We start from the raw sequence: 15,671 nt of genomic DNA, 5'->3' as shown, positions 1-15,671 counted from the left end.
CATAGGCGTCCTTGATATAACACTATTATATCAAGGAAGCCTACCTAAAGTTACCTCAGTTGTTGTTTTCCATTTTTTATATGATATTTAACATTGATACTTTTCAATATGATATTTGTATTGATACTTCTTATCCATATGATATTTACATTGATGCTTATCTCTATGATAGTTATATTCATTGGTAATTATAAATATTTACTAGGCTTATAATGTGTTTATCAATGTGTAGCGATTTACCAAACCAGAAATATGACAGTTGTTTTCCATTCAATCCTCTGGTTGATATAGTCGAATGTTTGTTTTTCTCATGTTTTATAAACTCCCCTACCCTTTTGCATTTATCTTGGAGTTCGATATTTTTCCTTATACTCCCTGAAAACCTCATATCACTCCAAGTTTTTGGTAGGGTTCGTGATTATTAGTCTTTTATTTTCTATGTTGTGTTTTGTGAGTTTGTAATGTGTATCGCTGTTCTATTCTACCCCAAAGTAGGGTAAGCTGATACATTTCCTGTAAATATATGGGTTTCGTGAATCATCATGTTAAAAAAACTTACAAAAAGAATTGTTTAATTCCGATAAAAAAAACCTATACATTTGCATTTTTCTTGTTCGATGGTTTCTATATACCTCAAATAAACTCATCATAGATACCAGGATTGAAATTATGTACTTACGCCTGACTAAAAGTTTTGCCAAATACAGTTAAGGTAATCTATTTCTGAGGTAGAAAAACCTTATTATTTCAAAATTTGAAAGTTTTTTTTATAATTATGACCACAGCAATGATAATTCATGTCAACACAGAAGTGCTGACTACTGGGCTGGTGATACTTTCAGGGAATAAAAACTCCACCGGCACCCAAAGTTTGTATGTATTAACCCAACATATAACTTAGGAAATGTGTATGTAATTTTAGAAAATGCATGAATAGCAAAATATTGTTTTTTTTCTCTTCCATACACTCATGTGTGAATATGTCCTCAAAATCAATGACTGTCCATTGATACATTCTTAATTGTTTTGCAAATTATAAATAGATTAAACTCAAGTGAGTTGAGCTTGTTTGTCTGCATTTGTTAAAATTCTTATAACTTATTTATTTTGAATTTTTCAGTTTTGGCTGTTTTCTTTTAAGTTTGTCCCATATCTTATGTGAAAATACCTAAACTATCTCCAGTATATGACTTGAGTATTTCTGTTAAGGGATAATTGCTTAATGCAGAATAAGTTATTTTCACCTTCGAAATTGTGTAAATTGTTCATTTTCTAAACTACATCAAGTCCAGTATAGTTTAAATTTCAGATACACAGGTAAAACTTTAAAGAATATAGTTAATAAGCGACAAATAAATGAAATTAAATATTTACATCTTCACCCCCGCAGATGTGAATTAATTCATGGAAACATAATACACTTCTTCGTACATACCGTATATAATACGGAAGTCAACTGTGACGCTATTAAATGATTGATGTTAAATATGGAGTCTAAAAGTAAGCGGCTTTTTTTATTTTTTACTTCTTTTATTTGATGCAAATGTCTTTTTCACAATCCCTAACTAATACGATGACTTATACTCTGATATATTTATATTTTTATCTATCAAGATAATATTTAAGGGAACAATTTTAGCAAATCAGGAAACCTTATTTTTTACAAACTCTTAGTTAATTTTTAAAAAATACATGACACAAATATCACAGATTCAATTGAATATCATAAGTTAAAGTTGTAACTCCGTCAGGGAAAGTTGGCCATAGATGGTTGAGGTTGATTTGATTAGTTCAAGTACTTTCATCTTGACCCTCTCATATATGTGTGAATCAATCCATAAACAACTTCAAACACTCCTACATATCGCATGTCATTCGGATATCAACTATGACGCTCTTTAATGATGGATGTTAAAAATGGATTCAAAATGTAAGCTTACTCTTTTTTCTTACACCTTTTTTTATATATCATTTTCACATTACTAATGAATACGATGACTTTAAACTCAAGTTTTCATCTGGAGGGAGGCTTGTACAAAATTAGCAAAACAAGGATTGTTCGTCCTTTGAACACTGGTCCTGTGAGTCCAGTCAATGAAACCTTTCCATGACAATGATCCAAGAATTTGGTCAAGTTTGACAATTCTCTCAAGCAAAGTTGTCTTATACGCTGGTGTTTGTCCTCTTCAAGTAATTTTTATGTTGTTGGATTTTTTTTTTAACTTTTTGTTGGATGTTTAAGTCTCCAGCATTGTATATCAGTATAATACTGATTATGATATAGTCGAGAGTAGCGAACATGTCCCTCTTCTGTTCCCCATAAAAAAAGAAAAAACTAAAGCTGCATGTGGATAAATAGACAATAACTGTTTAGGGTCTTTAAATATCAGCTGTATTTGTACGAGGCTACGAAACAAGGTGTATGCGAGCTTTTATCGAGCTACTACACCTGTTTCGAGCCGAGTACAAATACAGCTGATATTTAAAGACACTAAACAGATATTGTCTTTATCCTGCAATTATTTCTGTATATTATTTGTGTTTTGAAAGACACAAAAACACATATTTTGCAATTAATTTTCGATTTGAAATCCCTTGAGGCGCGTGTTGTAATATGTTACAGTTATCATACATTCAGCTGAAGACGGATTCGCAAAAAAAGAATCCCGAATGGTCAACAATAATGCATCGCTCAAGGTGAATAATTATCTATTTTAACATAACAACTAATTTCAACAGTAAAAATAAATAACAAAACATTGTCCAATTTGAAACAGGAGTGTACGAGTTGTCCTACGCTTCAGACTTGACATTCACTAAACATGAATGCTGAAATTGACATGGTTGTTTTTGTTACACAATCATACACTTTCAAGTTGTCATCGTAGACAAGACTGCTGTTCATGTGTGTATGTTATCAGAAAATTGGTGTGATTTTCATTTCTCTCAAGAAATGTTGGAAAACAAACAGAACGTATAAAAGTAATCGTAAATTCGCAATTAGCACGTCATTGGAATGCAACTGCGATACGCATTCTGAGGTCACGCAGGTTCATACAATACTCAGTCCGGCAGTGGACGGAGCTTCAAAGCGATATCTGTATAGTATACAGATACAGCATAGCGATATCTGTAGGGCTGTATCTGTATAGTAGAACACCCAATTGCAGGATAAAGATAATTCATGTGGGATTCATCCTTCGAGGACCCATCTAAAAAGCCCTGACTACAATATTCATAGTTGATCTAAAATACTAGTGTATACTATTTAGTCTAAAATTTCGAATTCCCTGGCATTGGTTTTTGTTTTGTTGATATGCCTCAAGGAACTGTTAGAGACAACCTTCATGCGAAAAATTATATATCTTATACAAGAAATAAAAATATTTGACTAGACTTGTATGTTTTTAAATGCTACATTTATTAAGCATGTGGTAACGCATTATGTTTATATGTATATATACATACTTGTTTTTAAGCACTTCATTTCAGACAGGCGGAAGTAAACACTTGTGTACGATTAAATCATTAAAATTGGCCTTGGTCTTTCCGTTGTCATAAGGAAATTGAAATTATAGAATTGAAAAACAATAAATTCGTATGAATATCAATCTTTTCGCTTTTCTTTTATGATTTTGATCATATATCACTTCCTCAAACCTCAAAGTTCAAAATTAATATTCTGTAAACTTGAAATGCATTTACTATTGTGTTAAACAGTTCTAAAATGTGTCATTTTGAATCTCTTGATTATTGATTATTAATTTTAGACGACATTAAACTTTTGAGGTTTGCTTGCATGTTCATTGTTTGAAAATTAAAAACCTCAATCGAATTTGTAATGTCAAACCTGCAAGAGGTTATATAAAAAGAACAACTTCTTCATTTTATAGATTAATTTCTGTACAACGTGTTAATTGATTTTTACTCTTTTGGTTTTCATGCAGTTTCTATGAAAATATAAAGAGAAAAGTCGTTCAAGCTTTGAAATAGTTTCTGTTCATAACAATGCCACGTGTAAACGATTTTACACTACAATCTTCATATTGTATTTTTTCCTTTTATGTTCATATATAAAGTGGTTTGAAATAAAATAATAGGTTCATTTATATATTTTCCAGATCTTGGAAAACTTTGTACGAAGATAGGTTTAGAATGGCAGCTGCTTGGTGTACATCTAGGTTTCAACACCGTCCAGATGGAACAGTTGCGTGCTGCGTACCCCTCGAGTATTTCACAATGTGTGTCTGTAATGTTAAGTCATTGGAAAATTGTCACAGAGCAGCATAAAGTCAATTATACTTCTGTATTGGCTAATTCTTTAAGAGAAGTTGGAAGGGCAGACCTTGCAGATGATATTAATGGCTCAGTGCAACGGCTTTCTTGTGATTTCTCAGTAAAAGAGAAAACCTGTTCGATATCAAGCACAGACGGAGAGGACGAACTTGATGGTTGTGCAGGTAAAAACAAGTCATCTATTTCTTATCTTTTCTTTTCATTCCTGTTATTTTAAGTGTGATTCGCCTCTTTTATTGAAATGGGATATATCATCACAGAGAGGATAGATATGTAATTTTGGTCATTGTTATTCCTATGAATTGTATCGATGATCTTAAGTGCCAGGCTTTGTAAGAATCAGGCAATTATGAAAAAAATCAAAACATGGCCGAAAAAAACTACTGACATAACTATCTCATTTTGAATTATCCCATCTTGAATTAGAAATGGGTGGTCTTCCGTTTCTGCCTGACGAACCAGAACACGAAAAAAAACTGAAAGTTGTATTCATTCATCAATACACAATTTAAACATAACTACTATCAAATTGAGTGGTTTTTTTTGGTTTTTTTTGTCATGCTTTTATCATTGTCTGATTCTGAGGCAAATTGAATCAGACAATTCAATTTGTCTGATTCAAAATTTGACAATTATATGGGTGGTTAAGTAAACAATATGTTTAAAGTTATAATCAGTAGTAATTTTCTGTTTTAACATTTTGTATTTGTACCTTAACATATACCATACTTCCGGACAAGGTTGACAAGTTTTTCTTTCACACTTGTATATGTTTTAGTATACAATCTTTATGTGTGCTTTTACGTCTACAATAAAAGTAGTAAACAATCAATAAAGATTTATCTCTTGAAAAAGATACGTAATTGCTTAGGACACACCAGAAATGATGAAATTCATAACTTAATTCAGAAGATAGGGACTGTACATATTAACACATCAAAAATGCTAGATTTAAAGATGATATGAAATATCATTATGTCGTTTTAACAACAACATTTGAAAAAATTAAGTAATGAATATACAATTTCGTTATGTGATTGAGGCTCCATATGTGTAAACAATTAACAAATTTTAATTCGCAAACTTATCGCCTATTTAGAAGTGTTGCTTTGGATAGGCGATTACTTAATCTAAAATTTTGAGTCTCAAGTCTTTTTCAGTGATCGTTATGACTGTATGTAAATCTTACATCTGAAACCCCTCCCATTTTTTCAGTTGAGGGAACAAATAAATTACAAAGGTTACTAATGGAATATTTGGAACATTTGAAAGGTTTTTTTGTTTTGTTTTTTGTTTTTACTAACCTTCATCGGGAACGCTTAACCCAAACATAACGCGAATAGTTATAGTAGAGGGGATATTGGTTTAAAGGGGGTAAACAAAAGAATCCCCGAATCAATCTAGGGTTAAGTTTGCCTTTTGAAACCTTGGTTTCTTTATAATTACAGTAAATAGAATCACACAAGAAGAACTAATCATAACAAGCTCACATCACATCAAACAAATACACTATGTTTAATATTTTTAGACAATAGCCGTCAATATGTAATGCTAAATGATGACAGTAGGAGGTATAAAGATGAATTAAAAACTATAGTCTTTGAGAACAGGACTAGTGATCCATTGTACAGATACATAGGTAAGACCCTTAAACATAGGAAACGAATTCTCTCCTTTTTATGTACTTTGTTAACTGAACAAAGTAGGTTAATCTTACACATCGTTATATTTATATTTATATTTATACATTTGTAACATCATGGAAAATTTATTTTAAATAAATATCCAAAACTTTAAATTATACGGCTATTGCAATCTTTAACTTTTTCTAATTATATGCCTTGAAGTTAAGATAGAAAAGTCAACTTTTCATGATTTCATTATTATTTTTCAAAGTCTAAAACTGTTGTTAGTAAAATATTATTTCAAAGCAAAGACGTCAAACTGTTGAAATGTCTTGTCAAAACATAAAAAAATGTGTTTATATTCAATTTATATAATCTTGCAACACTTTTACAGAACAGACAAAGGTATTCATGGAGCATAAAAATCAAAACATTGATTTATTTGTGAAAACAAGAGCATTTGAGAAAACAATGGAACGATTGTTGATGAATGGCATTGTTATAATCATTGGTAATGCCGGGGATGGGAAAACTACGCTTGCCGTTAATGTTCTAAATAGTTTGCAGAAAAAAGGATATACGCCCCTCGTATTTTCTGACCCAAATTTTCTTGAACAAGCAATAGATCCAAGTAGACAAATAGTATACTTCGTCGATGATGCATTTGGAACCCCAACATTAAACAAAAGGTTCATTGAAATTTGGTCAAGGCTTTATGATAAAATTGACAGCATCGTATCAAAACAAAAAATGTCATTAATTCTTACCTCAAGAAAAATGGTGGCTCAACAAGCAAAAAATATGCTGCGTTCCTGTGAACGTTACTTTAATTCACTTCTCGATATTACCGACGAAAGCTTATGCATGAATAATGTCGAAAAGCGAATGTTAGTTGCCCGCCACTGTCAAGGTCATGGCCTTTTCCCAATGCAACTTGTAAAAGATATGTCAGGATATACTCCCGGGTTCCCTTTGATTTGCAAATTATATGCAAAAAATCATCGTTTGAGAAATAATGCAAATTTCTTTGAAAACCCATTGTCGGTGTTACAAAAAGACATTTCAGAACTTCTTGATTATGATATTCACTCATTTTGTATCATGGTTCTAATTGTTCTCCACGACGGGCGCCTTCCAGTTGAATATCTGGACGACGACTTTGAAGACGATGGTATGGATGAAGAAAAACTGGACACAGTCATCAAGGCATTTGATATGAACAAAAGGACAGCTTTGCATCAGATGGAGAAATCTGTAGAGGCAATATTAGGGGTATATGTAGAAGAAGTAGATGACGTGTATGTATTTTTACACGACTCATTTTTTGATGCCGTTTGTTTAGTTTTTGGACAAAAGCACCCGAAAGAAATACTAAGATTGGCATCAGCTCACTTTATTGAGCAGCGTGTTAGGACCAAAAATTCAGTTTTATCAGAAAATAGTGATGAGTTAGATGTTATCGTTTTGAAAAAATCGCATTTAAAATGTCTGTCAAAACGGTGGATTTCTGATATACAGACAGGAAATATTAGAAATGTCATGAACAACCCGTCTATTCAAGACGATGTCATGTTGTCAAAATTTATTGAAAGCATAGAGCACTTGTCGGCAGTTGAATTTGAAAGTTTTATCGAGAGCATGGATGGTCAAAGATCCCTAGTCGAATTTATATTAGACGATGGTCATACTAAATTAGCTATGCATTTGCTTCATAAGATAAAAGATACAAATAACTTATTTTTTGAAATACCAATCAAAAGTCTCCATTCAGTTATAAATAGGAGAGATGCTACACTAGTTAAGCTTTTGCTAGATTTTGGAATGGATACGAGTAGTATCACACGTCCATACAAATTGAATGGTGTGCATTGTGCAGCTCGATCAGGAGATGTTGAAATCTTACGTCTGGTAATGGAAAAAACTGGAAATGGTGTCGTTAATAGAATAGACAATTCAGGTATGCAGCCAATACATTACGCATGCCAAAGTTCAAGTGATTCATGTGTAGAACTTCTTTTAAAAAATGGAAGTATCGCTGATAATGCAGATTATGCCGGAAAGCAACCTATTCACTATGCATCATACGCTGGTAGCATTAAATGCGTAGACCTGCTCAACAAAGCCGGTGCGTGTTTAAATGAAAAAGACTGGATGGAAAGGACATCTCTTCACTTTGCTGCTATGAGTGATAACGTAGATCTTGTATCCTTTCTTCTAGAACATAGCTGCGATCCCAATGCAAAAGATAGCGATTCGTGTGCACCGTTATTTTATGCTTGTAAAAATGGGCGCTGGAGAACAGTTAAAGCTTTAATTCAGAATGGCGCTGACATTAATATTTGCGACAAGTATAATAGATTACCTATACATGCAACTACAGAAGGATGTCACTCTGATCATGAGGGTGCATACTCCTGTTTGAAACTGCTGTTAGATGTAAAGACCGATATCAATGCTGTAGATGACCAAGGCAAATCCGCTTTACATTACGCATGCGCTTGGTCATATGATCACAGATTTGACAGTGTACAAATGCTTGTCGCATCAGAAGCTGATGTCAATATAACGGATGGTTTTAAGATGACCCCATTGTTGTACGCATGCAATAGTGGAAGTTTTCAGTGCGCGTCACTTTTACTGCATTATGATGCAAATCCAAATTGTGACGGAAAACGACAAACTAAACCGATACACCTTGCATGTGCGGATGGTAATATTGAAATAGTCAAACTTCTGATTAGTAAGTCAGCCGATGTTAAATCAACAAATGCCGATGGTCGCCAACCAATTCATTTTGCTAGTCAATATGGAAATAATGATGTAATTTGCTTTCTTGTTTGGAATGGAGCTAGCGTAAATGTTCAAGACAGTACGGGAAAGACTCCGCTCCATTATGCATGCAAATGGGGACGAAGAAAATCGGTTAAATGTTTGATGAAACTCGATAGTAATCCACATGTTAAAGATAATGATGGATTGTATCCACAGGACTTAATTCCGCAGTGGGCAGAAAGCAGTAAATTTATCAGACAATGTTTATCTAGTACTTCTAGTTCTTTGTAGCATCCGTTCGAAGTAAATTCTGACGATCATGCAGGTAAACTTTGACTTGAGGTTCTTCAGTAAAGAGAGAAACTAATGTAAGATAAATGTATCAAATAATGACTTTTGAAGTTTCTAATGAAGATAAATCCAGAAAAGCGCTTGCGGGTTTCCTTATGTATATAAGCAAGTACATTCACTTTTAGATAAAGTGTATTCCCATACATGTATAGTTGTTTGTCTAATTCTTATTGTTATTTAAGGGTGTTTTCGGGTAAAATTTTAAAAATATAGAATTTAAAAATGATAATCTAAGTCAGAAGAGAGTTAAGGAGCACAATAAGTTAAAATATTGATAGGTTATGGAATTCCTTTTCGAGATAATTGATTTAAAAAAAAAAAGGGCGGGCAAAAGTTGTCTATGACTTTATATTTTGCCTTGCTATTATTTGGGTACTTAAATAGTTATAAAAGTAATCTACGAGCCTAATGTATCAAATTGGAAAAGAAATAACTGTCTCGGTGGAGAAATGTCATATCACACTCCATGAAATGGTAGAACTTGGAAAAAAAGAAAATTCAAAGTCCGGAAAGATTTACCATTCATCATTAAAAAATAAAAGGATTCTGTCATGTAGTTTATTCAAGAAACATTGATCAAATACTTTTATTGAAAAAATTGTATGAATATTATTTTAAACTAATTTAAATCATATAACCATTTTATTGTTAGATTATGAGATGTGTCATTATTGCAATTATTTGAATGTATGAATGATTTATTTTGTTATTAAAAAAATATACTGTATGAGGGTACTAGTATTCTTTTGAAGATCTGAATGAAATTGAGGCAAGTTGTCTTGCAGATTAAGTAAGCTTATTTGATTGTAGATATAAGACAACAAACCATCATGGACCAACAACTATATGTCACCAAATGACCTTTATCAATGAGCAAATTCCATACCATAAAGCAAGCTATAAAAGGCTCTGAAATTGAAATTCAAAATTCGTACAGGCACATTTTTAGGTTGATAAATGTATCTTATCCTACCTATTCTAACATCGGACTTTGACGTCTATTAAACTGAGCCTTACTGTGTGTATAACAGTGTGTTTGTTTATCCTACATTGGCTACTGGAGGTGTATGGCAGGGTTGAGATCTCACAAAACATGTTTGACCCCCCCGCATTGTTGCACCTGTCAAAAGTCATGAACCTCTAAACCTTTTTAAGTCTACTGGTTTATTTGTATGTTTCAGAGTTTAGTGTGGCATACATGAAGCTAAACTGGTATACATTATTGTTTAGGGGCCACCTGGAACCTGCCTCCAGGTGTGGGATTTTCCTCTGCGTTGAAGGGATTTTCCTCTGCGTTGAAGGCTGTTTTGTCGCGTTTTTATCTCTTTGGTACATTTCTCAATTGCCAAAGTTGTTGGATTATCACGATGTCATGTCACATTCTATTCTAAATCGAATTCTGAACGTGTCACGGATATATTATATGTAGTGACATAAAACTGGTTTTGAAATTTAAAAAAAACACCCCCCCCCCCCCCCCCCACCCCGAAAAAAAAAAACGTTTTCGATTTTCGCCATGGTATTGTCGGTTTCTTTCATGGAATTTTATGAATTTTGGTTGTACTTTTGGTATGTTTAGTCTCTTTTTAGTGACAATTCAATGACAATAATTAACCAACTTTTAGTACGTTGGATGATATATACGTTTAAGTATGTTATAAATCAAATTTGAAAATGTAAGTCAAATCTGTTTTACTACTATATGCGTTAACTCGTTTAGGGATTCATATGTGGTCTATTGCAAGGTCTTTCAACATACCTTCTGATCGTCTATATTTCATGGCCTTTTTAACGGTCGTCCAACTTTGCAGACAATTACAATTCTAGGTCAACCGACGGCTTTCAACAATGACCAAAGCCCATATCGCATAGTCAGCTATAAAAGGTCACGAAATGACAAATTAAAAAAAAAATCAAACAAGTAAACGAACGACCTAATTTATGTAAAAAAAATAAACGAACAACAAATAGGTAATACAATGTTCAACAGAGGTCAAACATTGAATTATAGGTCCCTGACTTGGGACAGACACATACATACAAAATGTGGCCGTGGGGGTGAAACATGTTAGCTGGATCACAACCCTCTATCTTACCTGGGGCAGTGGTGTACTGTTGTAACAGTACAACAGAAGAAAGAACTATGAAAATCAGTTGAAAAATGTTCGTTCATCAGATAGATACAAATAAAAATACATCTCAGAGTGGACGTGGCCGGGTACTTGTACATCCCAACAACATATAGACACTTAATACAGATCTGAGAGTACTAGAAGTTACTGACAGCTAGTTCAAAGCCACTAACAAGTTAAAACTAATAAAAAAAATCATGCATCTAAGACTAAATTATCAATCAGTACGCATCCAATGTAATAAGTATAAAGACGTCATAAGCAGTTAGAGAAAAACATGACATTGTGCAATACCGACATATTGTAGATTCGTGAATGTGCATATGTATATATAACAATGATATTTAGTTTGACTTTAATACACTAATAACAAAGTCAATGTTTTTTTTTGAATTCAATCAAAATGTACATGGATTTAAGTTTTCTCGTTGGAATTGTTTTACATTTGTTAATCGGGGCCTGTTATGAAGCTTACTTTAGCAGTATGGGTTTTGCTCTGAATTGAAGGGCTCGTACGTTGACCTAAATTGCTTACCTCTTCGTCATTTGGTTTCTGGTGAAAAGTTGTCTTCTTTACTATCATATTATACATCGTCTTATTTTCATAAGATATATCTCTTGTTGACAGTTAAAGAACGGTATAGCTGTATTGTTTAAACCGAGTATGTGTATATTACCAGCTCCAAACAGTTATCAGTTTGTGAGAAAAAAAGAGCTATGTTTAATAATTTTTGTCATTTGAATCATTCATAAACTTTTTAATATAATCGACAGATCAATATAATCTTATTCTGTGAATTCAGAAATTATTCTGAGGCTTTTATTAATGCAAAAAATACGACCGGTTGATTATCTCAATAACATGAATAACAAAATTTGCATTCAGTTATCTGATACATATATAAACATTCAGATTTTTCTGAAATCACAATAATTGTTCTCACATTTTAGTTCATTCTTCAAAAATCGCAATAATTTCTGAATGTACAGTATTCCATTTTAAAACACATCCATATAAGAGGGGGGGCAAGGGGGGTCCCAATAACAGCATAACAGCAAATTGATTTGGCTTATAACAGATAACAAGGAATTAAAATGGACAAAAACAGATAACAGTAAATGAAATATTAAAATAAGTCAGGTCCTGGACTGATTGAAAGATTATGTCTCCATCATATGAAAATCAAGCACAATCCCTTCCGTTGCTGAATTTTTTCATTAATTGTAACTCATAACAAAACAGAAACAGGTCAGCAATAAGTTTGGTGCACAGTTATTCCCCATTGGAATTCTGAAAGCTTGACAATATACGTAAACTCCATAGCAGACAAAAATGACACTAGTAAAAATTTAAGGGCAGTTATGGTATCAAAGCAGGTTCAATTGACATAGTTCTTTTGTTTGTTATTACTAAAAAATGACCTAAAAGAGTTTGAATATATATATTTGCATTCTGATTTTTTTTAAATGCACGTTCAATGCATGAGGTGTGGGATTTTTTTTTTTCTTAATAAGACTACGAGGCACAGTGGTATATAGGGTAGAAAAATCAAAAGCACAAATTATAAGCATGCAATTTATCAAGTACTTCAAAATAATTTTGACACTCCAATTATTCCACTATTTTCAAAGGCCTTATTTGAACATCTTATTATCAGGTTTTTTAGTGTACCAAGTGTACTAGTAAGTAGAATACATAGTTTAGTAGTGGAACAATGGCTTAAAGACGAAATACATCTTTATTTGTAATGAGTTATGTGCAGCTTCGGAACCCAGTACATGGTTTGAACTTTCATTGTACAATGTATTTGGTTCTGCTTTGAAAAGAATCACAGATCTGAGTCTGTGTACTTTATTATATAAAATGTTAACTGGTAGTAAAGACCTCCATGTAGTTTTTTATTGAGACCCTCATCAGATATCCCTGGCCATATACTTTCCTTTTTGTCATATTAATAAATGCATAGATACAGCAAGATGTGGTATGAGTGCCAATGAGACAAATCTCCATCCAAGTAACAATTTATAAAAGTAAACCATTGTAGGCCAAAAAACAGCCTTCAACGTTCAACATGGAGCCTTGGCTCACACCGAACAGCAAGCTACATGTTCATAAAAAAATGGATTTTATTACAAAGGGTAATCATAAGATATACTGGAATTGTCCTGGATCTCACTGATATTAATATGTTTATGTGTTGATCTGTGATGGGTATATATTAATGATATCCTTCGCCGAATACGGGACCACCATATTACTAGTGGTAGACCCCAATGTCCAATAATCTTCAATTTCTACCGAATATGGGCTGTCAAAATTTTTTTTAACATTCCTATTTTCAATAACAGTTAACAGCAAATATATTATCACAATAACAGATAACAAAAAACCTAATAGTCCAATAACAGCTAACAATGAATAAGACAATAACAGCTAACAGCAAATATATTTTCAGAATAACAGATAACAAAGAATTAAATTGCCCCATAACAGCATAACAGTTAAACCCCTTGCCCCCCCTCATATAAATTAGAGGTGGGAACATCTATATTTGTACCCGAAGTGTGGTCATAAACTATCTGTATTTTTAATTTTACCATGATTTCTCCAAAAATAATAGAACCTTTTAACAATGCATCTGGATCGGTACATCTACTCCTCAAAGCTAAACAAATATGAACCGAGAATGATCCTCAACAGAATGCTAAGCATTGCAATATTACAATGTTTGTTGTTTCTGTTTGGCACCTGATGAAGGCTTCAGTATTATTCATAGATAGTTATGCATATCCTTTGTGCAATTCCTCAATTAACCCACTAATAAAAAAAAAAGTGTATTGTAAATAATTTCAAAATAAATTTCTGAAGTACTCACCATATAACATTATTGCATAGCAATATAATATTTCCCACAGTAAGTAACTTAAAGTTAGCGTGCAATAAATTCCAATATTGCACTAGTGCAATAAATCTTCAAAATTCATGTCATCAACCACAAAATCTTAGTTTAAACCAATTTTCACTTTCAAATAGTATATTGCTATACAATAAAAGGGTTATTGCATGAATATTGGGGAATATTGTCCCTCGTAGAACATATATTGCAATAATAAATGCCCACAATAATTTCTGAATTTACAGTATTCAATTTTCGTGTTGAACCACAGCTACTGTCCACCTCTGAGATTATTTTTGCTTTGATTGTTTTATATGAAAAGGCTGATTTGTTTCAACAGTGTGATCTTTTTTGTATTGCTTGTATACATTTTATATGTATTTGTTGCTGTGTTGTGCTATTTTTTTTATATTTAAGACAGTCCTAAGAGTTCTACAGCTCGTCATCTGTTATTTACAGTGATGTTGAAGTACACCTTGAAATTGATGAGCTGTCTGTAAGACACAAATAATACCCCTGCCTGACAATAAGAAATTATATATTTCACACTATTTATGATGACCTATGTTTATTTTCATTTTGAATGTCTACACTTGCAGGACTGAATGTCCAGCCTTCCGGTTATAGTATTCTCAAAGTTCAACTTTTTATTTCCAGTGGTCACAGAGTTCAACTTTCCAGTATTGATTAAATATTTGACAACACTGAAAAATCTTATTAAAATTTTTGAAGATATTTGAAATAAATGGGGAAAGTGTCCATGGGACACAAATGATGACCCTGTTTCCATATAACATTATAAAGGGACATAACTGAAGATTTGTAAAAGTGACACTATCCAAATTTGTACTTGATCGAACTTTTGTGGTAAGTTTGAGAAATTTAAAGGAAACAAAAAATTCAGCAATTCAAAAAATATAAATTCAGAGGCATAACTCTATAGTAGTAAAAGTGATACCACCAACACTTTTACTTGTATGAGTTTTGTGTATAAGTTTAATAACATTTGGTTGAGGCAAACTTAAGTAAGAGACAGAAAACTAAAAATTCAGCATAAATCTAGAACAGTTAAAGTGACGCCATCAAAATTCAATGTTTTACTGGTAATAAGCATTTTGATTAAGGTTCATAACAATTGGTTGAGGCAAACTAAAGTTGAGAATGGAAACCAACTTTGGGACGTACAAAGGTAAAACTCAATGCCCCTTTTCGGCAGTGGCATAAAAACTAAGTATAACCAAGAACATGTTTGTCACAATGGTTATTGAATGAATGCAGTGCATGCCCACAAATGATAGTCAAGTTGATTGCAACTGCAACAAGACAGTAAAGCGGCTTTTTGAACATTTACTTGTGTCCTGGCATTTTCAATGTCACAAGGACATTAAAAGTGACTATCTTCAATATTGATCTTGATCTCCATTAAGTCAACATTAACAACATATTGAATTTGAAAAGCAACAGTCCAGGAATCAAAGCATGGACACGAATGAAAACTTATTTTTCAATCTTTCGAAGAACCACAACTCCTGAACAGTGAAAGTGAAAATTGTCAATTTTAAAATTTGACCTCAATTTTGTCACCAGTAACAACACAT

At 32.6% G+C, this 15,671-nt stretch overlaps 1 protein-coding gene across 2 annotated transcripts; it reads left to right on the top strand.

Annotated features, from left to right (window-relative positions):
• The first annotated feature begins 1,364 nt into the window (after positions 1 to 1,364).
• On the top strand, positions 1,365 to 9,768 carry LOC139514478 (uncharacterized). 2 transcript variants are annotated; one of them, XM_071303801.1, is made up of 4 exons: positions 1,365 to 1,500; positions 4,122 to 4,460; positions 5,825 to 5,935; positions 6,316 to 9,768. In XM_071303801.1, exons 1-4 carry the CDS (start codon positions 1,479 to 1,481, stop codon positions 8,982 to 8,984), a joined length of 3,141 nt encoding a protein of 1,046 aa, XP_071159902.1. In that variant the 5' UTR covers positions 1,365 to 1,478; the 3' UTR covers positions 8,985 to 9,768. The 2 variants fall into 2 exon arrangements, with proteins under 2 accessions (XP_071159902.1, XP_071159891.1); XM_071303790.1 differs by lacking the exon at positions 1,365 to 1,500 and adding an exon at positions 1,728 to 1,930.
• The last annotated feature ends 5,903 nt before the right edge of the window (positions 9,769 to 15,671 follow it).

Source organism: Mytilus edulis, chromosome 1 (genome assembly GCF_963676685.1).
Source record: "Mytilus edulis chromosome 1, xbMytEdul2.2, whole genome shotgun sequence".
Taxonomy (NCBI): domain Eukaryota; kingdom Metazoa; phylum Mollusca; class Bivalvia; order Mytilida; family Mytilidae; genus Mytilus; species Mytilus edulis.
Note: the sequence above shows the minus strand (reverse complement) of the source record. Positions and strands in the feature narration are given on the sequence as shown.